This window comes from Marmota monax, unplaced genomic scaffold, assembly GCF_021218885.2.
Source record: "Marmota monax isolate L192 unplaced genomic scaffold, Marmota_monax_Labrador192_F-V1.1 WCK01_AAM20220418_F8-fsc00010, whole genome shotgun sequence".
Classification (NCBI taxonomy): Eukaryota; Metazoa; Chordata; class Mammalia; order Rodentia; family Sciuridae; genus Marmota; species Marmota monax.
The window spans coordinates 13,488,593-13,515,861 of record NW_026692321.1 but is presented as its reverse complement, the minus strand read 5'-3'; the positions used below and the strand labels follow the sequence as shown (position 1 = coordinate 13,515,861).

The 27,269-nt window shown below is 45.2% G+C and overlaps 1 protein-coding gene across 1 annotated transcript; it reads right to left on the bottom strand.

The window, feature by feature from the left end:
* Window positions 1-15,330: 15,330 nt before the first annotated feature.
* Window positions 15,331-22,955, bottom strand: LOC124090866 (b(0,+)-type amino acid transporter 1-like). Its single transcript, XM_046441715.1, has 6 exons — window positions 22,197-22,955; window positions 18,846-18,979; window positions 18,540-18,669; window positions 17,482-17,606; window positions 16,275-16,362; window positions 15,331-15,756 (listed from the first exon to the last, which is right to left on the bottom strand). The coding sequence occupies exons 1-6, from the start codon at window positions 22,953-22,955 to the stop codon at window positions 15,526-15,528; spliced, it is 1,467 nt and encodes a 488-aa protein (XP_046297671.1). The 3' UTR covers window positions 15,331-15,525.
* Window positions 22,956-27,269: the final 4,314 nt, after the last annotated feature.

Below are 27,269 nucleotides of genomic sequence, written 5' to 3'. Positions count from 1 at the left end.
ACACAAAAAGAAGTTGACCATCTATAACTAGGAAGAGAGGGTTTACCAGAAACCAGTGCTGATGTCACATTGATCTTGAACCTCCAGCCTCCAGAGTGAGGGAAAATAAATTTTTATTTTACAGCAGCCATTGGAGATGAATACAGCATGTGATAGTGAGATTTATGCTCCTTAAAAAACGTATGCAGGATTGCCCGCAGGGTTTGTTAAAACTCAGATTGCTGGTACCCTCCTCCAGAGTTTCTGATCCAGTTGTCTGATTAGGGCTCAAGAAAATATGCATTTTGGTCTGGGGATGTGGTTCAAGTGGTAGCGCGCTCACCTAGCATGCGTGCGGCCCGGGTTGGATCCTCAGCACCACATACAAACAAAGATGTTGTGTCCGCCGAAAACTAAAAAAAAATAAATATTAAAAAATTCTCTCTCTCTCTCTCTTTAAAAAAAAAATATCTAATTTCATGAAAGTTTAAAAAAAAAAATATGCATTTGTCACAAGGTCCAAGGTGCTATTCTAGCCAGGGTTCTCCAAAGAAACAAAACCAATAGAGTACATGAACACGGAATATTTACTATCATAAGAAATTGACTCATATGATTACGGAGGCTGACAAGGCCCAAGATCTGCAGCCAGAAAACTGGAGACCCAGGAGAGACACTGGTGCCATTCCAGTCTAAAAGTCAGTCTGCAGGCTTGAGATTTAAGAAGAGTCAATGTTTCAGTTTACGTCTGAGGGCAGAAAAAAGAAAAAATCCAGCTTAATGGCAGTCAGGAGTAGGATCAGCTCTTTGTTTTATTCATAATTTAAATTGATTGTATGGGGCCTGACCATGTTGAAAAGGGGCATCTGCTTCACTCAGTTTACAGATTCAGCAAGTTGTTTTTGATTATTTGTTTGTTTCAGTGCTAGGGATTGAACCCAAGGCTTTGTACATGTTAGGCAAGTGTGCTGTCACTGAGCCATACCCCCAGCTGTCAGTCTACAGATTCAAACATTAGTCTCATCCAAACACTCTCATGGACACATCTCAACCAAATATCTGGGCACCCTGTGGCGCAGCCAAGTTGACACAAAACTAACCATTACAGATGCTGTTGCTGGGGTGTGACCAGCTTGGAAATCACTGCTTCAGTAGCTCTACTTCCTTTTGTGAAGAATTCAATCCTTATCCCCCTTCTACCACCATCCCCACAACGTAAAGGGGGTGAGCAGTGACCACATTTGGCAGATGACAGGCCATGAGGTGCAGCTTGTCCTTCGACAAGTGGCTGGAAACCTTCACAACCTGTCAGAGAATCACATGGACCATTTCACCTCCCTAGGCTTGAGCCCCTTTGGGATTCACAGATAAAATGCAAGGACATACTAGTGCTAAAAAGGTATTGGCCATTTATCTAAAATTCAAATTGAACCAAGCATCCTGTCTTTATTTTATTTGCTATACTTGGAACACTGACTGCTTGCTTGCTTGCTTTCTATCTTTTTATCTTTTTCTTTTTTCATTCTGGGGATTGACTGGCCCTTTTTATTTTGAGATAGGATCTTACTAAGTTGCTTAGGGCTAAGTTGACTGAGGTTGGCCTTGAATTTGCTATCCTCCTGCCTCAGCCTCCTGAGCCACTGGTATTACAGGAATGCGCCACCATACCCTGTTTCAGATTTCTTTGTTAAATGGGATGTCGGTGAAGTCAAAGTCATAGGATCTCCAAGGATATACTAATAGGACAGGCCACTGCTGATGTTATCAGAAAGACTACTTTCAGCCCAGGCCATGTAAGGAAAGCAAACCTAGAGATACACTGTCCCTCACCCACCCAGACCCCCCTCCAGCCCTGTTCCTGAGGAAGTCCAGCCTTCTAACCATAGACCAGATAGGGGACATGAGCTGGCATGGGAGATGTCACATCTCACATTAACCACAGGAGAGTGGCCCTCTCAGGCTAATACTGACACCAGCAGTAAACAGGAAATTCCCTCCAGCCTCAGGCTTCCTGCTCTTCTTGCAGGTGTTAAGAAGATTGTAAACTAGGATTCAGAGGAGCAGGTGGAACAGCATTGGGCAACTCCAAGGTGGAGCACTAACTCCTGACCCAGAGGAGCCTCAGGTTTTCCAGCCCCCTGACCAGAGGAGGCTCCTATACCCACTCCTCCTCCCAAGGCTGGGGCCTAAACCAGAGAGAGAACCCCAAATCTGGCTTGGCAGACCCTAGGAGTACCCAGGAGGAGGGGAGGCACTGGGTGGGCGCAGCTCCAACCTGGTGGTCTTCCAGCTGCTTATACCACAGGCAGACACCCTTGCAGCTATTCCCTGGCTACTCCCAGGCACCTCTGTGTTCTATAGAGTCCTGTGAGCTCCATGGTGATAGGAAGGGCAGAGCAGGAGAGACTGTCCCCCACCCTTGCGCCTCCTCCTTACCTCCTCCCTCTGTATAGGTCCAAAGTCAAAACTAGAGGATTGAGTGGAAGCACAGGCCAGCTCCTAGCCTCAGGTCATTTCTGCTGCGGGAGGTGGTGGGACCAGACCCTCCTCTCCATAGAGCCCCATGAGGGCACAAGGCTAAAGGAAAGAGAGAACCCTGGCCCAACAGGTAAACCCGTGGCTTCTTGCCAGCTCTGTCACAGACTTGGTGCCTGGCAGGTCATTTAACTGCTCCAAGCCTCAGTTTCCATTGCTGAATAGTGGAGATGTGACACTTCCCTGTCTGCCTCCTTGGGCTAGTCTAGGAAGCAGTGACCTGTGAAAGGGTTTTGTGAACTGTCTGTTAATACAAGTTAGGACTCTTAGTCACAGTGTGAGAAGCCGGACATTAAATAGGTGAGGCCAAAAGGGGGTTCATAGCTGAAGACAGGGGGAGGGATGCCCTCTCACCTCACCTCTCATCAGGCATCTCAGGGTCTTGCTTTTTCAGTCTGTTTTCTTCATGAGCCTGTAGTCAGCTTCACCTCTGAAGATAAACTGCTCTTTTCTCCTGGTACCAGGGAGAGCTCTGATGGGTCCAGTTTGGGTCACATGCCCACCCAACGATAGGGGGCAGTCTTCTAGGAGGACATATTGGAGAGCTGGGAAGCTCAGTTGTTCCAAAGTAAACAAGTTATTATGCCCTATAGGGGTAGGGGGTGTGCTGGGAGGGCAGCACTGTGGAGGTAATGTTTTATCAATAGCATTCGTATCATCATCAACAATACCAGCGTCAGACATTTGCCATATTTTTCTAATTTCAATTGTCCTTCAGCAAAATTGTCCTTCTCTGGAGATTTCACTTTTACCACTTTCTGTGAGACATTGAGTAAGTGGCCTCACCTCCCAGCACCTCAGTTCATAAGTCGATGAAGATTAAAAGAGTTGGTAACTGCAGAGTGTGAAGAATCATGCCCGGTGCCTGCCAGGTGTTCACTAAATGTTGTTTATTGTTATTGTCAAAGAAAAAAGTGACAATACCTGGGAATCCCAGTGTAAGAAATAGCCTAGAGCAAATCCACTTGTCCCCACTTAACCCCCAACTTCCCTCCAGACATGTTACAACTCTGGAAGTTCGACAAAGACTCACTGAGCTCTTCATTAAGCACTGAGAGTTATGGAAGTTGATAGACACATCTCTTCCTAGAAGTTTGTTGCCGGGTAAGGAAGCAGATGTGTGAAGAGGTCATTCTACTGTCCTTGGTCGGCCCTGGATAGCAGTGTATGCAGGTTTCTATGGGAACCCACAGCAGAGAACATGGTCTAGAAAAGCTGCCTGGAGGAAACCACCTCTGCACTAAGGTCTGGAGTTTGGACATGAGTTTGCCAAGGAAAGGTTAGCAGGGTCTGTGCTGTGATTAGCTATTGAGTCTCACCCACAGACCCACACTTCTCTGCTTGGTGCTGATGGGCCTGGAACTATGCCACTTGCATGTCCCCTCTGTCTAGTAGGTTCTGTTAGGCTGCTGTCAAGGAAGCACCAAGAAACTCAACAGCAAAAGGAATGAAGGGAACTGCTCCTCATTGCTTGCTATCCTGCCTGCTCTCCCCAGTCAGGGCCCTTCGCCCCAGAAGCCCCAGATGATGCCTCCAGGTTTCATCAGCCTCAGCAGCTGGAAGCCACAGGGAGCATCTGGCAGAGCTGGAACTGAGAAGCAGAGATGCCCACCACAGGAAGGCCATACTTTAAATCAGTGGGCAGGTAGCAACAGAAAGCTTCCCAGTGGACAAAATGTGAGGTCAGGCATGTGGACAGATCTCATGTCCAGTATTGGGTACCAGCAAGGAGCAACTGGGGGTAAGAGCCAGCCCGATGCTGTCCAGAACCAAGACCCCAGGCCATGGGAGAATGGAGCCCATCATGGAGGGCCTGGACCAAGAAGCTCTGAAGCCAAGGCAGAGAACCAAAGTGCCTTGAAACCTTCTCTGACTTCCAAGGACTAATGGCATTTTCAGACATCACTGTGGCCTCCAAACCCTGGTAGCCAGACCCAGGCCCATGACTCAGAGTGTGGTGGGCTGAGGGAGGGCAACTCTCAGGACAGGAGGTGATGTCTGCACCTTCAAACAAGGGGCTGGTCCTATCTTCTGGATAATGGGAGCATGGACCAAGCTACCCACATTATCCCCATATTAAGAGGGAAATTCTAGGAAAAATTCCTGTGTTGTACATACTTGATCCTTGGGTGTGGAACTTGAGTATGGTGACCTAGATGTAGGAGGCCTCTGGGCTGAACCCTACCTTTCTGAACCTGAGTGCAATACCCCACAACCAATCAGAGAGCTGAGGAAGTGCGGTGACTGAGAGCCTGAGCAGGTGTCTTGCCTTTCCTGATCCCCATGTGTGCATCGGGAATGCAGCTAGAGCCCCCCAGCTCTGGGTCTCAGCAGGGCAGCCTGAGCCATGAGGATTATTCAACCCAGACCACCATGGATCCCTGCTGATGCTGGCCCTCAGTCTGGAAGGTGTGTGCCTATAGATCTGAGGGGTCTCCCTCCTGGAGCTGCATAGCTGCTCCCCGACGGAAAGCCAGGCACAACGACGCAGAGTGGGGACACTGAGAACCAAGACTGTAAGCTGTCACCCTTCAGTGAGCCCAGCTGGAAGCAAGAGGATGAATAGGGAGAAATGGAGAACAGAGAGAGAAGAGGTAAGTAAGGGAAGCAGGAAGGGAGGGGACAGGGAGACAGGGTAAGAGGAGCCCCATTGACGTCCAGTGCAAGGACAGCAATAGGCAGCTGAAGAGCCCATAGATCTGATGGCCTCCAAGCCTGGCAGGTGGCTTACCTTCTTGAGACCCACAGAGCAGTCAGCCATTCCAAGATATGGTCTCCTCACGGGTGGGTTCCCGCCCAGCTGCCCCCTGGACTTTTGCATTGCCTCCGGCTCGTGAGGATGAGCTTCCTTCCACTCTGAAGATAAGAACTCTCTGCCCCTGTCACTTTAATAAGAAGGTAGCAGCTATTTTTCATTAAAGGGATTAAAAATTACGACATAAATACAAATAACTATAATGTACCAATAAAAATGTGAAAAAAATGAAATCCAATACAGAGAAGCCCTATCTCCTAGCATTGTGAAGGTCCCTTCCATAGTGCACCCCTGTCACCATCACAGTGCAGACCACCAGTCCCTTATGCAGATGTCTTTCCAGGCATGTGACACAGTGGCAGCCAGTGCCATGACCAACAAGCCTGGGATGGGCTGCCACTCAGCAACCTGGGCAAGCATCACATGCAAACCTGGCAACACTAGAAAATTAATATTTGTATCATCCAAAAAAAACAAAAACAAAAACAAAAGGCTCAAAGTAACAAATGTTTACTTCTCTCTTTACTTGGTAAGACAGTGGTGAGGTGGATGTGACATAAACCAAGCAAATGCCAGAGGTGTGTATATGCCTGCCTCTGCTCTGGGAGGTGAGAGACAGTTTTAAAACTGTCCTTGGAGACTTCTGTGAGATGGGTCATTTCCTTAAGCAGTTTATTTGTGGCATCAGAAACTTCTGTCTTTATTTGTGTGTATTGCACAACTTCAATTTCTGCCTTTACTTCTAAAAATGCGTCTCTCTTGACTTAGTCTTTAAGTTCCAGGCATACAAACTCACCGAACTAGCTCCACAGGGAAGACCCTCTGTCAAAAGAATCAAATAAAATGTCTCTGTCCTCCAAACCTGCTCCTCCTCCCATCTCCCTGCTCCATGGATCATAACACATCACCGGGTCACCCAGGCTCAAACCCTTCGACTCTCACTGACACCTCCTTTCCCTCACCCACAACCAAGAAGACTGAACTTCCCCCTCACTTGAGTCTCAGATCTCTCAGGCCTGCTGCTACTGTCCAGGTCACCTGCATAGCTGCCCTCATCCCTCCTTTTCTTTCAGTACCAAGAGCCAGATTCTTCTTCCAAAGCACCACCTTCCTCTCCACAGCTGCCATGAAACTCTCTTGCCTTAGAATTGAGCCCAAATGCCTCACTGGGCCCTGCACTATCTTAGCCCAGCTGCCCTTGCAGCTCCTCACTGTATGCCTCACGTGCTCCTATGCTGCCCAGCCAGGCTCCACCAGACTCCTGGCAAGGAGCCCAGGATAGCCACCAGTGCTGGAGCTCAAGCCCCAGACCTGGGCGCTGACTTCAGAACTTCAGGACTGCAGAGCTGGATGCTTCTACCCCCATCTGTGCCTTAGTCTGAGGCTCACACTGCAGAGACTGCTCTGTGGGTGGAAAATGAACCCACCAGGGTGGCCCCAAGATAAATGCACTGCACATAGAGGTGGAGTTGCCCACAGCACGGGCACCAGGACCAAGGCAATAACCTAGGGCCCTCAGGGACTTTGTCCAGCCTCTACTACCTTTCACATGGTCCCCTGGACCATGTAAGGTCCCTGCATGTGCTGAAGCCTGGTGCAAGTGAGGATGAGCCAGTAGTTCTTTGCTGCCAAGTGGCTATCTTTCTACCAATAATTGCTGAGCCATACTGATCCAATCACCTCCAATGGGAAACTAGTTCTAAAGATGTTATTTAGTCTTGGGTTCTGAAATTTACATCTTTTTTCTATTTTGCTTTTATGATATATATATATTGTTTGGTTGGTTGGTTTTTGTTTGTTTGTTTGTTTTGGTACTGGGGCTTGAACTCAGGGGTATTCAAACACTGAGCCACATCCCCAGCCCTTTTTTGTATTTTATTTATTTAGGTGTATTAATAGCTTCCAATTTCCATCTACTCCACGTTCCATTCACTCCCAAGATTCCTGAGTACATACTAGATTCTGGGCCAGTAAAAAGATATATTTTTTTTAAGTTCTGAGATTCTTGATTTCACAGAAATTTTTTAAAAATATTTTTTAGTTGTTGATGGACCTTTATACAACACACATGCTAGGCAAGCGCACTACCACTGAGCCATAAACCCAGCCCCTCACAGAAAGTTTTAATCTAGAGTTTTTGTAAGTGAAAAAAAAATATCGCAACACCTGCATGGTTTATATGCATTTTACTATAATTAAAACATGTATTAATTTATAGGGGAAAAAATCATGGCAAACAACACTCTTGAGGATTGAAGGAGGAGGAGGACTGTGATTGGACCACCACTTTCCTTTATACCACGATGGTCCCCCAGCTTTGCTTATAATAAAATGCAGCAGATGACAATTATTCATGAAAAAAAGCCAATAATACTGTGCAGTCATTAAAAAAGAGGTATGTGCTGACAATGGTTAATTTTAGGCTTTAACTTGTCTAGATTAAGGAATACCTGGAAATATGGAAAAGCATCCATATGATGTTTCCAGAGAAGTTTAGCATGTGATTCTGAATGGACTAGATGGAGAAAACCCACCCTCTGTGTGGATGGACACCATCCAAACGGCGAGCAAACACAACAAGGCCACTTGCTCTCTTCCTAGAGCTGCACCTGCTCATCTCCTGTCTTGGACATTGGAAGTCCAGGCTGTCTGGCCCTTGGACTCCAGTACTTAGACCAGCAGCTCCTCCCTGAGGCCAGGCTTTCAGTCTCAAACCCAGAGCAACACCATCAGCTTTCCTGGTTCTGAGGCTTTCTGACTTAGATTGAGCTATGCTACCAGCATCCCAGCACCTCCAGCTTGCAGACAGCCTATCCTGGGTCTTCTCAGCTGCTATAATTGTGTGAACCAATTCCTTAATAGATTCCTCCTCATCTCTCTGTACACATGTGTAATTGGTTCTGACTCTCTAGAGAACCCTGAAGAATTCCATGCTGACATAAAAGGTATTACACAAAAAGCCCTCCCAGATAAATCATTTAGGATTTTTTTTTTACAAAAGTGTACTACCTACTTTAAAATGGGTGTTGTATACAGGCGTCTATCTGTGGGGTTAGGATTATAGCCCTCAGTCATCATCTGATTATTTCTTGTGTACATTGGTTTCCCTCTTTCTTGAGCACTGGTGCCTCAAGGACTGGGCTGGGCAGTTATTCTTTCTTCGGCCCACACCAAAGCAGGGGCAAAGATTCAAAAGCCCTCACTAAACAAAATTTCTTTTATAAGCATGTTTACAGAACCAGCTTTTCATCTACCAGAGGTAAAATAAGACTGTGCCTGTGGAAAGGAAGGAAGCAGGCAGAATGGTACCAGGAGGAAGACTGAGAAAATGGACGAGGGACCAAGGACATGGGAGGGAGGAGCCACAGAGAGGATGAGCTCATGTCAAGTATGGCTTCATCGCCAGCTCAGCTCCACAGCCAACATCTACCTGCTGCTCAACAGCCCTAGGCAAGTGTGAGACTCCAACAGGAGGAATGAGCAGTTGGGATGAACCAGATTATGCTGCAGTAACAACATATCCCCATCTCAATGGTTCAAAACAACAAGGAAATACCTGAACTCACAGTATTGCAGCATCAAATGTGTGGGTTTTCCACACCAAGCAATTCCCCAAGTTTCTTGACACTTATTAACTAGGTCTCCTATAATTCAGTTCAGTTCTGATACCATCTACCCAGAGGAGGCACAAACCCCATGTTCTTGGCAGAGGCCTGACACTAAGGATCCCAACAAATCAGATTTAGTCACTAGCCCCAAAAGCCAAATGGAAAAATAATGGTGAAAATCAGGAAAAGAACTTTAATCCATATAGCTATACTGGCAAGACAAAGGGGACCAATATTTCCAGTCCTTTTTTCCAGAGTATTGACATGAGCTTCCAGATTATAGTTCCAAAAAGAACTAGATATGCACAGTGAAGCAGTCTTGGGCAAACTGTGGTCTGGTTGATCATTATCTCAGGATTAGTCAGGCGGGGCCTGGTATAAGATAAGAAAGTTGCCGCTGTCTGAAGGAACTTTGTACTCATTGCAAGATGTTTGTCAATCAGACCCATCCTTCCTAGAATCCAAGGTGACTTAGAGCAGAGGAGACAGATGCAAAATGGAGGCAGACATGCCAAGATTTTAATCCTGCTTTTAGCTACACATGAACATTTCCAGGCCCGAGTGAACAGCCTAACTCCTTATTAAACCCATAGGTTAAAGGCTCAGTCACAGGAGAGACTGCCCCATGTTTGATGCCACTTTCAAGTCCCAGGTCTCTGGTCCTTTTAGCCAACTAGATTACAAATCAGGGGTTCCAATGACCCCCTCCTCATGCTTGATAATTTGCTATAATGACTTACACTTAATGTATATTCTGCAGGATACAGGGAAGGTGGAGGAAGATGGAGCTTCTGTGCCCTCTCCAGGCACTCCGCCAGAGCCCCAGCACCTCATGAAGCTCTCCAAATCCCTTTTCACTTAGGTTTTTGTGAAATTTCCATTATGTGGGCATGGCTGATAAATAATTGGCCATTGGTGCTTGAACTCATTCTGTAGCCCCTTCCTCCTCTCCAGAGGTCAGGGAGTGGGGCTGAAAGTTCCAATCCTCTAATCACATGGTTGGTTCCTCTGGCAACAGCCCCAGCCTCGAAAAGTCACCTCATTAGCATAAACTCAAGTATGATTGAAGGGGCTTTTCAGAATTTTTAAAAAATATTTATTCTTAAGTTTTAGGTGGACACCATATCTTTATTTTACATTAATGTGGTGCTGAGGATCGAACCCAGTGCCTCATGCATGCTAGGCAAGCACTCTACCACTGAGCCACAACCCCAGGCCCCTAGAATTTTTTTTTAAAGGCACTTTCTCATCCCTCTGACTCATGAAGCATCAGAGGTTTTAGAAGACATGTACCCAGAACTGGGGACAAAAACCAAAAGTACATTTCTTCTTAGATTACAGTATCACAAAAGGTTAATTTTGCTCATTGTACATGTATATGCCCATGCAGGGTTGGCTGGACATGTCATCCTTATGCAAGGACTTCATCTATATCATTCTCACACCAGGGCCCAGGTTAACAGAGCGGTCACCAGAACATTGCCAAGCACCAAAGCATGGGGAAATGGAGTGTGTAGAATATTGTTTACTGGCTCTTGAAGCTTCAGCCTAGAAGTGCAACATCATCTCAACTCACATGTTATTGATCCTAACGAGTCATATTTAATTCCATGGGAGGGAAATGCAGTACTACCATGTTCTCAGAAGGAGACCTAGAAATATATGGTAACCAGCACTACTGAGAACTCAGACCTGGGATTTGCAGATGGAGCCATGAAATTCCCCTTAACAGGTGGAACTGAACAGGTCATGATTTTCCCTGTAAGCAGAGCAGCAATGGACCCTCCATTGTTGTTTGTATGTGCTTAGGAACTTTTTAGGGGGAAGCAAGGAATCTGGTTGCTCAGCAAATGGAAAATGTAGAGAAAAAAATATAATAATGCTTGAAATTTTAACCCATGAAATAAATTTGTGTGAATCCATCTATGAAACCCAGCACCACCACCCCACCTCAACTACTAAAGAATTGAGTGCTTCAATTTGCCATAATGAAACTATAGAACCAGCCTAGGTGTCCATCAGTGGATGAATGGCTGAAGAAAATGTGGTATATATATATATATATACAATGGAGTTTTACTCAGCCATAAATAAAGAAGAATGAAATTGTGTTATTTGCAAGAAAATAGGTGGAACTTGAGAACATTATACTAAGCAAAATAAGCCAAACTCAGAAAGTCAAATGTCTGGGGGCTGGGGATGTGGCTCAAGCGGTAGCGTGCTCGCCTGGCATGCGTGCGGCCCGGGTTCAATCCTCAGCACCACATACAAACAAAGATGTTGTGTCCGCCGAAAACTAAAAAATAAATATTAAAATTCTCTCTCTCTCTCTCTTTAAAAAAAAAGAAAGTCAAAGGTTGCATATTTTCTGTCAAATGTGGAAGCTAGAGAGGAAAAAGGAAAGGAAAGGTTGTGGGGGCATTCATGAAAATTGAAGGGATATCAGTAGAGGAAAGGGATGGGATCAGGGGAAATAATGGGGATTGATACTGGCCAAATTATATTGCTATATTGTGTGCATCTAAAAATATGTCACAATAAGTTCCACCATTACATAAAATTGTAATGCACCAATAAAAAATATGAGAAAAAAAAAGAATTGAGTGCTTAAGATTCAGAAAAAAAAAAAAAGAATTGAGTGCTTCTGAATCATAAAATCCAGACTTTCCCCCCAAACATAAACATCCAGATGCTGATGGATCACTGTTTTACTCTAAGAGGTGAGCCAGCACCTGCCCCAGATAGTTTCTAGTACTTTGTCACTTGGGGTATAGGTAGGACTCCTGTACCTTGTCCTCAAGACTCAGAACATTGTTTCCAGTCTAAAAACAAGGACAGTGATACTTCCTAAGGTCATCTGTGACCTTATGGAAAAGAAAGAACTATGATGACCATGACCTTGGAGGAACAAGAAAATGCTACCTACTAATTTGCTGAGAAATCTCAGTTTCCCATTTGGGACCACTCCCCACTACTCTCTTGGGGGCTACAGAGGCACCTAAGGCAGAATGGGTGTGCTGGGAAAGGTCAAGGGAGATGAAGCTGCCCGCCCAGAACCTGTGCAGTGTTCTTTTCTCCACCATCACAGCAAGACTGAGAGCCAAAAAGCAGTTTGTTTGGGAAAAGATGAAAAGATTGAGTCACAAAGTGAAATTCTGTCCAACTAAGGGTAGGACCCAGGGCCCAGTCTGTGCCTGGTTCTGTTTTCCACTTGTGGGCAAGCATACACTGACAGCTGGAGGGACCCTGCTTAAGACTTGAAAGATGTCCCTCCTTAGAGAAAATTCTCAGGACAGGATCTTGGAGCTGGGGCTATGGGGAAGATGGGTATGGGCATCCAGCTTAAAAACATAAATGTGATTCATTCAACAGATGTTTCATTGTTTTGACCCACCAAACTTTATTGATTAGCAGGGAGTCCAAGACCATGATGGAAACCGAGAGATATACAGACACATCTAAGAATGAACCCCCACCTCACCAAACACAAAAATGAGTGGGGAATATGACTCACTACCAAACAAGTCAGGCTCAGCAAGACTCATAAAAAACAGAAAGTTTGGTAGCAGCCCAAAGGAGGAAAGGACCAATTCCCTGCCAAGCTTTCTTGGTGGACTTACAGCCTAATTCTTGGCCTCGTATGACAGGAGCTAGGTAGTACAGCCTCCCTTGCGATTTTCTTTTCTCTACAGCAGATTGTCTTGCTGAGAGAAGAAGGGACATGAGAATTTTCTTAGAATTTCACTGGCAGTAATGTCCTTGGGAATGGCACTAATCAAGAATTCACAATTCAGAAGTGTGATAGAACAGAAAATAAATATTTGGGTTTTGTCCTCAGTTGCTGGCACATGGTTAAAACCCTTGGAATCTCTGCAGTGATAAGAGTGTCTTTTGTATGCTAATAAGATGACAGACATTGTCAGCAAGTCCAAGGTATGATTATAGGGTTGGAACTTTTCAGCTCTATCACAATTTCTGGGGTGGGAAGAGTGGCTGGAGATTGAGTTCAAGCTCCAATAGAGAAGATTTAATCAGCCACACCTACCTAATGAAACCTCCATAGAAATCCCTACGTGACAGGATTTGGAGAGTTTCCAGATTGGTGAACACATCCAGGTGCTGTGGGGAAGGTACAACAGAAAAGAACATGGAAGCTCCACCCCATCACCCATACCTTATGCATAACTTCCATTTTGCTGTCCCTAAATCAAATGTTTTATAATAAACTGGCAATATAATAAAGTGGTTTCTCAAGTCCTGTGAGTCATTCTGCTACCAAACCCAGATTTGGAGCCTCATTCCATGGAAAAATCAAATGTATGAGAGATGAGTACTGGGGAGAAAGAAAGGCTTTAATGAGTGACCAAGGGATGGAGAAGAAGGAGTTTTGCTCATAAATCAGTTTCTCAATTTTAGGGCGTTGAGAGGTTACAAAGGATAGGAATAATGAATGAGAGAGAGAAGCTAATAAAGGGGTAGAATATTTGTGTCTAATTCCTATTCTGAGCATAGGAGGAGATCTTCCATGATCTGGTGTTTCTGGTCATAGAGGCTGGTAAGTATCTTTAACCTTAAAGAGAATGGAAAGAGAGAACTAGGCAAATCTAGGTTAAAATTAACCCTTTATTATAGTTTTGAACAAAATGCATCTCAATGTTTAATAGGTCTACAATCAGAGCTGAGAAGAATCTGACATGAAAGTTAAGGAATCAAAGGAGACGTACACAATATTAAGACAAAGAAGCAAAGTCTTGCCTGTTCCAACCACCTATGGGACATCTGTAGGCCCAAGCGAAGTTCTCAGTTAAAGTGGTTCTCAGGTCCCTGAAGAGTAACCTAGGCAACTGTTATCATCAGAACCCACACATCAGAGGTGTTATCTACAGGAAAACTAGTGGGGGACTAATAATGTATTTCCCACCTGTTACCTCCAAAATTAGTAATTTTTAAGTCAAGTAAGAGCAAGTGTTGCTAGAGGGTTTACTTAGGTTTTTCCTCAGTAACAATACTAGCAAATTAATCCAACTGGCCCCGGGGGTTATGGGACCCTATCATGTCAGAAGTGTGGGTAGCCTGGGGACCCAATACTTATTACTAGTGTCTGAAGTGAGGGCAGTCTTGTGGGACTGAAACCTAAACCTGTAGTCTGTGCTAATAGGACTTTGCACATGCTAGACATAGTGTCAACACTGAATTGAATTGAATTGTTAGACTTCCAGACTGTGTCAAAGAAATGGAGAATTAGTTGATGTGATGAAGCAGACTCACAGGGTGTGGCCTGAATTTGTTGTGGCTTTTTCTTGCCATTTGCAGGCTGTTCAGGTCCAGTTTTCAGGAATGGAGAAGCTGAATGGAATTCTCTGCCCCCATCCTTTGAATCCACTCCCCCAGATGAACTAAGGGCTGCACTCTCAGCCTGATTCTAGTCACCATATCATTCCTTCTTCCCCAACTTCTCCCCCATATCGACAGATATCTCTGATCCCTTGCCTCTATTTAGTCCTGTAGCCATATTAGTCTTCTGGGGGCTAATCTAGTCCCTCATTTTTTCCTTCTAAAAATTTAACCCAAAGTTGATAACCCTTCCTTGCCACAGTCTGGCTGGGCACAATTCACGAGCCACTTATCAAGCAGAAACGAACTTTATTTTTAGAACACACAGCGGCACCACAGGAGTTCTTCAGGAATTCCCTCAGAGCCCAACTGCCACCACCCGGCTTCCCAGGAGCCTCTCAACCCCCCACTCCTCCTGGCTGGGTTGCGTGGGCGGAGCCAAAAGAGTCCCCCAATGAGCAGCTCCGTGGTCTGAAAGGGCAGGGAAACAGCCCAATGAGCATCACTGCAGAGGAGCCAATCAGCTGGAAGTTTGCTGGGGCCGCTGTGAGCCAATCAGCTGAAAGTTTGCTGGGGCCCCTTGGCTGTGGCTCTCAACACTTCCTTCCCAGGAAGATACTATCTTAAGGTATCAGATTGTCTTAGAAAATAATAAGTCAGGCAAGGCTTGGGGATAAAGCTCAATGGAAGGGTGCTTGTCTAGCATGTGCAAAGCCCTAAGTTGATCCCCACCACAGCACTGGAAAGGAGAGAGAGAAAGGGAGAAAGGAAAGGAAAAGAAAGAAAAAATCTCAGAAAGGACCATTGGATGGCAGTCGGACCACAAAACAGGAATCAGAACTGGAAAACCGTAAGGGACAAGGCTGCTACACTTTTGAATTTCCACCTCCACTCCCAACCCAAGTCTTCAGGGGCCCATTTCTCAACATATCTCAATGTGTATCTCCTCATTCTTCTTGTCACAGTGGCTTTCTCTACTTCTCTGACCATACAATGGAAGAAGGTCCTAGGATATACAATTCTTCAGCTCAAGTCACCACCAGAGGATGAACAGAACCACAGAATTCTCATGTCAAAATCCCAAAGAAAAAAATAATGATCAAATGACTGATGGCCTATGTGGCTGTGTTGAAGGAGCAGATCTTAGAGAAGGAGGGCGCTGCCTGATGAATAACCCAAAACTCAACAGCAACTGTGTTATAGCACTTAAGAGCTTACCAGAATTCTGCATGGTCAACTTACAGAGAACCTAAAATGGCCACCTGTATGAGGTCTGCAGCAAACAGGGCATGCAGAACCTGTCCAATTCCTCAGTCAATGATTTTTAGTAGTTGGAGCAACTTCCAGAAGCAGCTGCAAATGTAAGGTGGCCATCTGCAAACACCTGGGCTGGCACTGGAAGTAGATAAACAGGAAATACACCAGGAAGCCACTGAGCAGGAACAGGAAGACATATAGGAACTCCATCTGGGGATTGTCGATGATGGGCACCAGGACCAGGCCGAGAGAAGCCAGGAGCATGATGACAGGGATGAAAGTGGGAACCTGCAATGGGCAGAAAGTGGGCATTTGGCCCCTGAGAACTGAGTGATGAAGGGGGGCCTGGAAGGTGATGTGTGTTCTCTGTCTCTGTCCCTCCTGCCTGCCTTCCTGTTGCTCCCACAGGCCACTAGCTCTTCTTCCCCAGTCCCTGCCACAACACCACAACTGGGCTAGCAGGGTAACTGTGAGGCTGCAAGGAACATTTTACGTAGCAAAGGCTTGAGGTGCAGAATGAACCTTTCTGTGCTATGTGAAACCAAATGTGTACATATATCCTCTGCATTTGTGTCCCAGTGTTCTCCCTCAGGGTCCTCCAGAGGAGAAATGGGTCCCTAGCAGAATCAATGCCTTGGTATCTAGTTGGTCCTCCCTCTGTTCCCCCTCCAAAATTCTCTACCAAATAATGATAGTGACAACCTCTTATATTCTTCCTCTGGGCCTTAATGAAATTGTGGCCCAAAGGTCTACCTTATGTGGGAGCCAAGGGTCAGAAAAGCCCTATGTCTATTTCCAATGACTACCTTGTAAGTTCGGGGAAGGTTCTTCATCTTAATCCGCATGTATAGGAGACAACTGAAAGTGGTTCCATAGGTGATCCAGGATAGGATGCTGCAAGGAAAAGTCTAGATCAGGATTTCCCTGATGGGCTCTGACTGGATCAGGAAGAAATGTTCAAAGAGAAGGAGTGTTTGTATTTTTAGAAAGTACAGCCTGGTGGGAATCTCAAAAAAACCCATGCTCTCTGCAGGGTCCAGCACATTCATAGGAGAGTCCCCCTCCCAACCAACCTTTCCCCTAGAGTTAGTGACATTCTCTGTCACATTCCCCAATTTCCACCTGAACAGTGCCCCCAATACTCACTATGTGTTTGATTTTATTCTCACCATATAACGGCTTTATTCTTTCTCATGGGGAAAAGATAAAAGCAAAAAAAGCCTGTCTGTTACTTAGTGTTCTTAAGAGAGTCACATCAAGTTCTGTGTGTTCTGTTCCAGATTAATTAAAAAGCAAAGAATGAGAACATGTAATGCCTGAAAAATTACTGAAAACTCTCTGTGTACCCAGACATTATCGTTGCCTGCTGGTTACGTGTCTGCCTACTGACTATGCTTCAAATGAGTTCATGAAATTACAGGTGGATATCACAACAGTTTATGGCTTCTGTCCCGGGGAAAATAGTAAGGTCAGTGTAGGTCTGCCCTGAGTTCGATAGAAGTTATGTTGGTCCAGAATGCAGACCAGATTATAGGAGGAAAATCATGCCAAGTCCAAGGGCTACAAGTAATGTTAATGATGCCCAAATATGCCTTAATATTATCTTAATATCAGAGTAAAGGAACAAGTAAAAAAGAAAAAATGACAAAGCACGAGCCTTTGTCTGTCTCTGGATGAAACATTCAACTTATTGAATTTTGGGAGAATGAACAAGAGAAGAGAGAGCCATATTTAATTTTGGAAACTGGATAAAAGGGGCTGAAATATATGAGCACAGAAGGGTCCCTGAGCCTTGTGTACGTGTGCTTGTTTATACCCATGCATGTGTGTGAGTGTGTACACATGGAACTCAAGAAGTCTGCATGCAGTTGTTACATACATGTGCATGTGTGTAAGTAGATGCAGATAGGGGCTCCAGGAAAGCACATACACGTTTCTATATCTGTGCACACATGTTAGTATACACACATAGGGGAATACAGATACCCAACCTGGGAGAACAGTTTCACTTGCCTCATTAAGTTCACAATGATGCTGAAGTTTCCTGGGATGACCAAGACCAAAGCCACGGCCATGGTGAACATCAGGGCTGGAGCTGGTGTGAGGCGACGCACATGAACCATGGATAGAAATCCAGGCTGGGAAGCAGAGTCAGGTGTCAGGCAGGCCCCAGGAGAGCCACAGTGGGTGTCCCTTTCCCAGACAAGCATGCTCTGGACACTGGTGTGCCTAACCTAACAGCCACTGATCATTATGGCTTCCCAGGTTTGGTCTCTGTGATTTACTTGGAGTGACCAGGTACAAGGAGGAAAATGTAGAGCAGGTATGGATGGATCATGGGAGGAATCTTAGATTATTTTGAAAGACTGGAATACTGCCTATCAAATATACAGTCTTTCTTTCTCCATCTCTGCAGGAGGAATACAGTTCCCCATCCATTGATGTGAGCCAGGCCATATCACTGGCTTTTGGCCAATAAAATGTGACCAGGTCTAAGTATATTTGCACAGTTTGTCTCAGTCTCTTGAATCCCGGACACTTGCTCTAGGCCAAAAAAAAAAAAAAAAATGCTCCAGAAGCCACTACTGCTTTGGCCTGCATCCCTGAGATAAAAGCAGACTTGGTCCAGTGCAAGAAGAGTGACACATGAGCAACAACCAAATGTCTTAGCCAGCCCCTGGGATTTAAGGTCATCTGCTATTCAATACTATTATTAGAATGGAAGCTAACACAGAGACAAAAAAACTCTGGGGGAAAGGTCATTATATGCCCTCTGTGCCTCATCCTGTGGCCTCTGTACCTTTGTCATACACAAACATCCTTATCACTGACACCCTTCACCCTGCACTACCAGGACCGTGATAGCCCTGCACCTGGAAGTAAAGGGATTGAATCAAAGCTGACTGGTATGCAATTCTGAGTCCTGCTCTCAAAAGAAAAGAAGGCCAAGTTTACTGGGGAGTCCTGGTTTGGGCCAAATGTTAAGCTCCAGGCAGGAGAGAGTTGGCAGACCTTCCAGCAGCCCTCCTGCAGCACCCATCACCTTGCCTGGTCCCAGACCCATCTCTCACCATGTGGCCTTCTCTTGCAGCCACATAGCACACACGGCTGCCACTGAAGAATATCCCATTGACAGAACCAAATGTTGAGAGTGCAACAGCCAAAGGCACCATCCAGGCCCAGGACCCCAGAACTTGGTTCCTAGGACAACAGAGGGGAACTCTGTCAGCAACCTGGAAGAAGGTCACAAAGCCCCATGCAGAAATGAAGCAAACAGTATGTTCAAAGGCAAGTTCAAATACACAACAAGTGCCAAACTTCCTCCATCCTGGAACCTCTGTGGGGTGTCCAAGGGACACAGCAAGTGACTCACTTACCCCCAGCTCACAGCCACAGCGTCAGAGGAGAGGATCTCACTGGATGACAGCACTAGCAGGTAACTGATGTTGACCAGGACATACAGACTAGTGACCAGAGGGATGGCGATCATCAATGCACACACCAGGTTCTGCTGCAGAGTCAGGAAGGGGAGGGCATATTGTTAGCCAGTGAGGTCTTTCTGGACACCAGTGCTGAGCTTGTCCGACTGTAGGGCATTGTGCCAGGTCCTGAGGGATGAGAGTCAGATGCAGCTCCTCCATGAGCCCACAATCCCCATGGGACAGGCACACATTTAGGAAGATAGGCTGGGGGCCTCATGAGGCACTGGGCAAAGATCCTAGTCAGGCATGGTGGTACAGAGGGGTTGCTGGGGTCGGGGAGAGACAAAAGCATCACCAAAGCGTCCAAAATAAGGAGGACCTTATGCTGGGTTCTACTTGCATAGAAGAGATTCAAGCAGGTGGAAAGGAGAGAGAATCTAGGCAGGGCAACCATGGTAGCCAACTACAGAGAAGAAGACAGGAAAGTTAAAGATCCTAGTCAGGCATGGTGATACACGCCCATAATCCTACAGACTCAGGAGACTGAGGCAGAAGGATCACAAGTTCAACGCCGGCCTCAGAAACTTAGCGAAGCCCTAAGCAACTTAGTGAGACCCTGTCTCAAAAAGGGCTGGGGATGTGGCTCAGCAGTTAAGCACCCCTGGGTTTGATCCTGGGTTTAAAAAAAAAAAAAAAAAAAAGATCTCATGAGTCTGTTTTGCACTAGATAGAATCCTCCCCTAATTAAGCATCTGCCACTGATTAGCATATCTTCTCCTCTTCAGCTTTTTTTTTTTTTTTTTTTAACAAAAAAGGCAATTTCTAGACCTCTCTGCCAAGGTTGAGGTCAGCCAGCAGAAAACCTTGAAGGTAGGGATGGAAGAGTGAGCCTGAGGACATTGAGGATGGAGCTATCATCTTAGGACCAATTTCAGGTCCCCAAGGCTGGCCTCAGTAATGAAACTCTCCTCACTCCTCCTTGTTTTTCCTTAGGACACAACATGCCCTCCCCTTTCTGGCCTCCAGATTCATTTTCATATTGCTTTTATGGAACTATGTAGGCATAAAACACATTGCACCTTTGAGGCAATGGATCTTCATATGGTGCAGGTCCTTTCTCAGGTCCCTTACAGCTCTAAAACCTGGGAATCTGGGCATAAAAATAAATTGCCCCAACTACAGCATGAGCATTCTAGTCAATTCTTATCACCCCAGTGCTGCAACCTGATTGTGCCTAAGTCTAGACAAGGCCACCTGTAGCAAAGGTGATCCAGGATTGTCCCTCCCCTTGTGGGAGGCCCTCAACAAGGTGAGCACCCAGCATGTATGACTTACCCTCACACATAGTAAGAGGCAAGGAGCCTGGTATGCTTTTACACTTGACCTCTCCCTGGGCAGTCTTCCAACAAGGAATGAACTGTGATAATGTCAGAGCCCTGAGGTGTAGCCTGGATAGGATTCTGGCCAAGATATCACAAGAGCAGTCAGATCTCCAGATTTCATGCTCAGGTACCTTAATTCTTCATACAAATCCCTGGTAATCTGAACCTAATGCTATCTTATTGGGGAGAAAAAGTATGAAACTAACAAAGATTCTCCTAATATGTGCTTTAGAGGGCCAAGTTAGAGTTAGAGCAGAATCTCAAATGCTAGCATTCAGAAGACCTGCTTAGATTTTTGTTTTTAAAAACATTCATCAAAAATGTTCTGAGCCAGGCACAGAGGCACACGCCTGTAATCCCAACAGCTCTGGAGACTGAGACAGAATTGTGAGTTTAAAGCCAGCTTCAACAACATCAAGGCACTAAGCAACCCAGTGACACCCTGTCTCTAAATAAAATACAAAATAGGGCTCGGGATGTGGCTCAGTGGTCGAGTGCCCCCAGTAAAAAAAAAAAAAAAGAAGAAGAAGAAGAAGAAGAAGAAAGAAATGCTCTGATATAGCAGGGATCAGCAGACTATGACTATGGACCAAATCCAGCCTGCCATATGGTTTTGTTAATAAAGTTTTGTTTGAATACAGCCAAATTCCTTTGTTTTCCTGTGGCTGTTTCCATACTACCACAACAGGATTCAGTAGTTGTGACAGAAACTGTACGACCCACAGAGTCTAAGATCTCAAATTTCTGATTCTAATCCCTACTGTAAGCGTGGGAGCTTGTCTTACCCATCCTTAGGCCCTGTACCATTTCCCCAGCTCAGCTCTGAGCCCAAGACCTGGATTCAGAGAAAGGCTACTATCGTTATGATATGAAGGAGTCAACCCATGAATGCCTCTGTTCTGAAGCCCTCTGCCCATCTCAGAGCCAGCCTGACCACATGCTATCCGTTCCCCTAAGAGCTACAACTGTACAGCTGTTTAAGGCACTCAGAGCCCAAGCTTTCTCCATGGGTCATGGCAACACTGATACCTGAGAGCCATCTGAGGAGGCAAAACAGCTAAAATGGCTTCATTTTACAGGCAAAGAACTGAAGTACAAGAAATTATATGCAAAAATAAAACTTAAGTCCAAGGTTTTTCTCTGTTTCCCCAACACACACACACACTCTCTCTCCCCTTGGACTTGGGTCTCCAAGATCTTCTTCTCCCAAACTTCCCTCAAGAGAGCCTTGCCAAGACTCAGAAAGTTGCAGTGGCCTCTGAGCCAGCCCAGTGGACCCAGGGCGAAAGCTTTGAAGTTCTCATTCTGTGAGAATTTAAAACCCCTTCAAGGGAAAAAGAAACCAAACAAATAGCATCCTCAGAAAATAGATGTAGAACAAAAACTTAACATCCACAGTACCCAAACATCCAAATGCTCCGAGTCCTGAGGTGCCCTGAAGGACTAATCAGTTCCAGGTTCATGAGTGGTGTGAGCAGGCAGGACTGGCTTGTTCTCTTGTCCCAAAATATGCTATAGCCAGTAGTGTTTCCCAGGTTTCAGATACTATGAATTATCTGCTACAATGTGCTGGAAAGAACAATTCAGGAAATATTGACCATCAAGCATGACCTCTTCCTAGCAATCTGAAGTCAAAATAATGTCCCCTCTAAATCTCAGTTTTCCCATGTGAAAAATGGGTGATAATGCCTACCTCACACGTAGGAAGATGAGACCCTGGGTATCATAAAGTTCTCTGCTTTCTTGAGAGGTCGTTATTTAGACAGTGAATTGAGCATTCAAGTCTCAGAAGTGCAGGATGGAAACCCTTATTTCTGGCTGGGTTATTTGTGAATTTGGACACCCCAAATTTAAATAATCAGAACTTAAGTAGTTGGAGCTGTCAATTCAGAGATTTACCCTCAGAGTGGCAACATGGACTCACCTGTGGATTCTTAAGTTCCTCCAACATATAGTTGATGCTATTCCAGCCTTCAAAGGACCACAGTCCCTGGTAGAAAGCCATGCCAATGCGCCCTGCCTGCTGTGTTGTGTTGTGGAAGGCAAACAGAAGGAATTCTGTACGGGCATGGCCCTGGACTAGCACCACAACCCCACCCACCACAATGACCAGCAATGAGAACACTTTGGCAGCTGTGCATACATTCGTCAGCATGGTGGCCAGCCGGGAGCTCCAGAAGTTGACCAGCATCAGCAGCAGAATGCAAGAGGCAGCCACACTCTTGACTACAGCCTGGGGAACTGAGGCGCAGCCAGGGTAAAAGGGAGCCAGTGCATACTCAGCAAAACTGAGAGAGATGGCAGCCATGGAGGCTGGTCTGCCCACAAGCACAAATATATAGACGTCCAGGAAGGCTGGCAAGGAGCCAAATGTCCGCAAGATGTAGACATACTCTCCCCCAGATTCAGGAACCAGGGCACTTAGTTCAGCATAGCACAGGGCACCCAGCATTGCCAGGAGACCACAGAGTGCCCAGATCACAAGACTGGCCCCAGGGCTGCCCGTGTAGACCAAGACCCCCTGTGGAGACATGAAGATGCCAGAGCCAATCATACAGCCAGCAACCAGGGACACAGCGCTCCACAGACCCATCTCCCTCCTCAGCAGAAGGCCCCATGCTCCACTGCCCAATTCTTGCCCTGCCACCTGAACACTGCCATTTCTTTCCTTACGTCTCTCCATCTCAGAACTTCAACAGACACTACCACCGTAGTGATGAGAGGCACTCACGTTGGTGAGAGGCCACAGCTCTGGTACTTATTTATAGGCTTCCTGAAGGAGTTAATGATTATAGCACTGGAGAGCATCTGAGCCAGCGTTCAAAGAGCCAGGGTGTGGTTTAGAAGGAGCTGATCCAGGCAGCACCTGTCTGACTGGGACCCCCCCAGACAGGCAGTCTGCAGGAGCTGCTTGCCAAACAGTCCAGCAGAGCAGAAGAAGTCAAGGAAGGAGAGGTTTTAATGGAAACCTCTGTTGCTGGCTGAGGGTGTAGCTCAGTGGTAGAGCACTTGCCTAGCTAGCATGGGGAAGAGCCTGGGTTCCATCCCTCGTACTTCAAAAAGGAAAAGACATAAAAGAAATCTGTTTCCAGTTCCACAGCAATACGTGGTGAACCACTCTCAGAGAACTGCTCTGTACCCAAGAGCAGCTGAACAGCTGCACATCAATCGGGAGCCTAAGACATTCTTAGGACAGTTTTCTCAACCAATTTATCAGGAAACATAGTTTCCAATACAGACACCCTATAATGAAAACAGCATGAACCTTTCCTTAAAAAAGAACCAAGATGGCCAAAGGAGAGGATCAAGATAGTCCAGGACAGAGCTTGTCCCTAGCAAGAAGGGAGGAAATGTTTAAGGTGCAGGTCCTGGGATGAGATGGTTGAATTCAAATTCTGGGTCTAGGACCGCACAGTTGTGTGACCTTGGACAAGATCTCTGAACTCCACCTTACTCACCTGTCAAATTATATTAATAATAATTCCTACCACATGAAATTGCTCTAAGGATTATAACATGTCCCATTTGAAGTAACTAAAATTGTATAAAATGCCTAGTGAGCTGTACTTCAGTTAGCCATTACTAAGAGTTTTATTAGTGCATCTAGTGGGGGGAGGGTTGATTAGAAGACTAGAGAACTTATATATTTATATATATATAATATTAAATTATATATTTAACACTAAAATTTATTAATCTAAAAATAACGTTCTTTTCAGGTTAGAGTATGTAACTATTGTATCGATCAACTTTTTATTTTTAAAATATTAGATAATAAACCAGGTGTGGTGGCACATGCCTATAATCCCAGTGACTTAGGAGCCTGAGGCAGAAGGATCACATGTTTGAGGCCAGCCTCAGCAATTTAGCAAGGTCCTGTTTCAAAATAAAATCTAAAAAGGGATAGGGATGTAGCTCAGTGGTAAAGCACCCCTTGATTCAATCCCCAGTACCAAAATAATAATAATAATAAATAGACTATTTACTAATATTGTGATAGAAGGGCCACTGGAACTCACCATCACTGTGAGAGTAGAGATATGACATCCAAAGAAGCACAGAGATACTTGCAGTCTTCTGACAGGTTGGTCTAGCTCAGGCCAGCCACATGGACTACTTGGATCTCATGCACATATACAATTATTAAAGCTCTTCACAGATGCAAGGGGCGTCACTGCCACAGTTCCTGGGATGCCCATCCTCACCTCCCACCTGTTCCAGTGAAGATTATGGACATAGGTCCTCCAGGAAATGTGAAGCCATTTTGTCTGGAAAATCCCTGGAGAGGGAGCCCCCCAGTATTCCTGCTCAGCTGGAAGAAGAAGAGGAAAAATAAGTAGATGCGAGAAAAGCAGGTAGAAAAACTGGAAAGAAAGAAGATTAAAAGAGAGAGAGAGGGAGAGTCCTGAAGGCATAAGAAAGAGCCTTCCTAGCAGTATCCACTGGTGAGATTTAACCTACTATTATATAACTAAGACATCAACTTTTCAAACTCTCCTTCTTCCAGGGCTGTTGTTGGCAGATGTTGTGGAAGTTAGACAATTGCAGAATTTGAGAACAGTCCACAAGATTATCCACACCTCTGACACCAGTTGCAAGTTTAGGTGACCCAAGACCATACTTGGGTTCCATAACATACTAAAGGACCTACAGAACCCACTGAAAGCTTTCATACACATGGTTATGGCCTATTACACCTAGGGAATGTGGGTTAAAATTACCCAAGGGAGTAAGTACATAGAGCAGATTCCAGGAGGGTTCCAAACAGATCTTCCACTTGTCCTCTCCCACAGAGTCAGTGTGATCCGCTCAGAAGCAATGTGTGACAACACGTACATGATTTTCCAGCTTATAGGAGCCTGGGTGTCCAGAGTCTTTATTGAAGTTGAGCTTCTATCATTAGGCATGGTTGATTGCGCACATGGCTAATCTCAGTCTCCAGTCCCCAAGAAGGGACTTTATGACCCAGATCCTCACCGCAAATCACATCATTGCTATTTGGTGACCCAAGATCCCCAGGCAAATAAAGACACTTCTGTCAAGAATGACATTTCAAAGTCTTTAGAGATTACCTTCCAGAAGCTGAAAGCAAGTTCCAGACCTCTCTTTGGGCCAGGTTAAATTCTTTTTTATTTATTTATTTTTTGTTGTAGTTGAACACAATACCTTTATTTCACTTATTTATTTTTATGTGATGCTGAGGATCAAACCCAGGTTCTCGCATGTGCAAGGTGAACACTCTACCTGCTGAGCCACAACCCCAGCCCCAGGTTAAATTCTTTACTGTACAGGTATAGAAGAACCTGTGGCCTAAAGAACATTATGAGAACATAGCAAAGATTTTCATTGTTGTTTTGGGGATGGAACCCAGGGCTTCATGCATGCTAAGCATATTCTCTACCACTGATCTACACCCCCAGCTCCTAAAAATTATTGTAATCACTCATTTTGTCATGCAGTATAATTAAAGAGGAAGGTTCAAAATACCAGGCTTGGAGAGAAGAAGGTCTTCTCTCCCCAACTTTGTGACATACTTTGTCATCTCAGTATGGAACTTCACGTACCCATATTCCCAGAGATGATCAAAGTGGAATCACATAACAGGGTCACATCTTCTTAGTACTCAAAGCTGACTGAGTCCCCTGAAACCTCACCTAAAAATAGAACCTGAAGCATGTAAATCTTTACTTTAAGGAGATGGGTCCTCCCTATGAAGCCCAGAGTGCCCCCAAACTTCTGACCTCAAGGAATCCTTGGGGAAGTAAGAATTTCTGAATCACTGGGATTATAGTGGCATGCCACTGTGCCTACCTATTGGGGGCCCTCCTTTATACAAGATTGGCTACAATAGGAAACTCCAAAAAGTCTGCCACTCCCTGAAAACAACAAAGTGTGTGTATGTGTGTGTGTGTGTGAGAGAGAGAGAGAGAGAGAGAGAGAGATATCCTGGGAATTGAACCCAGAGATGGTGAAATTGGACCACCAGCTGGTAAATAAAGATGGTTCCATCTCCTGCTTTTTAAGATTGACTTGGTGATTTATTGCAATCTTACCATAACATTTTCCTTCTTCAAAGCCTCTGTGGTGGCTTTACAGACATGAGCCACACCAAATTGGAATTACAGGCATAGCCATATCAGATGTTCTCTCACAGGTGGGCTCAAATTGGTCATCGCAGGAGGTCAAGACCCTTGCAAAGCAAACAGCTCCCACAATTAGAGAGGGAGGGTACCTCACTCTGCATCAGAGGATCTGGGACTCTTGTGTGCCTGAGAGTCACAGCCTTGACTCTGGTGATCATCTCGCTGAGGCCTCCAAAACGTTATGGTGAGATTGCAATAAATCACTAAGTCAATCTCTTTTTTTAAAGGATTTTTTAAATATTATATTTTTTAGTTGTAGTTGGACACAATAACTTTATTTATTTGTTTTTATGTGGCGCTGAGGATCAAACTCAGGGCCTCGCACATGCTAGGTGAGCAATATGCCACTGAGCCACAACCCCAGCCCCAATCACCAAGTCAATCTTAAAAACAGGAGACAGAACCATCTTTATTCACCCAGCTGGTGGGCCAAGGGGCAGGCTGCAAGTCTATACCCTTTGACACCATCTAAGGACTAGAGTACACCTTTATAGTCCAAAACCACATTAATCGTAAGTGGCTATTGCTATGATTCAAAACCATAAACAGGGGCCTGGGGTTGTGGCTCAGTGGTAGAGTGCTCACTTGGCATGTGTAAGGCAGTGGGTTCGATCCTCAGCACCACATAAAAATAAATAAATAAAATAAAGGTATTGTATCCATCTACAACTAAAAAAAAATTTAAAAATCCATAAACAAACATCATGGGATCTAAAATAATAAGCAGAAGGGGAAGTGGGTCAAAACCTCCCTGCTTGAGTACAAGTTAAAAAATGGTTACTAACGTCTAGACAATCATTCTCGGACCAGGGTACATTGTCAAAAAAAAGGGAACCCAAAAGAGAACAATTTTA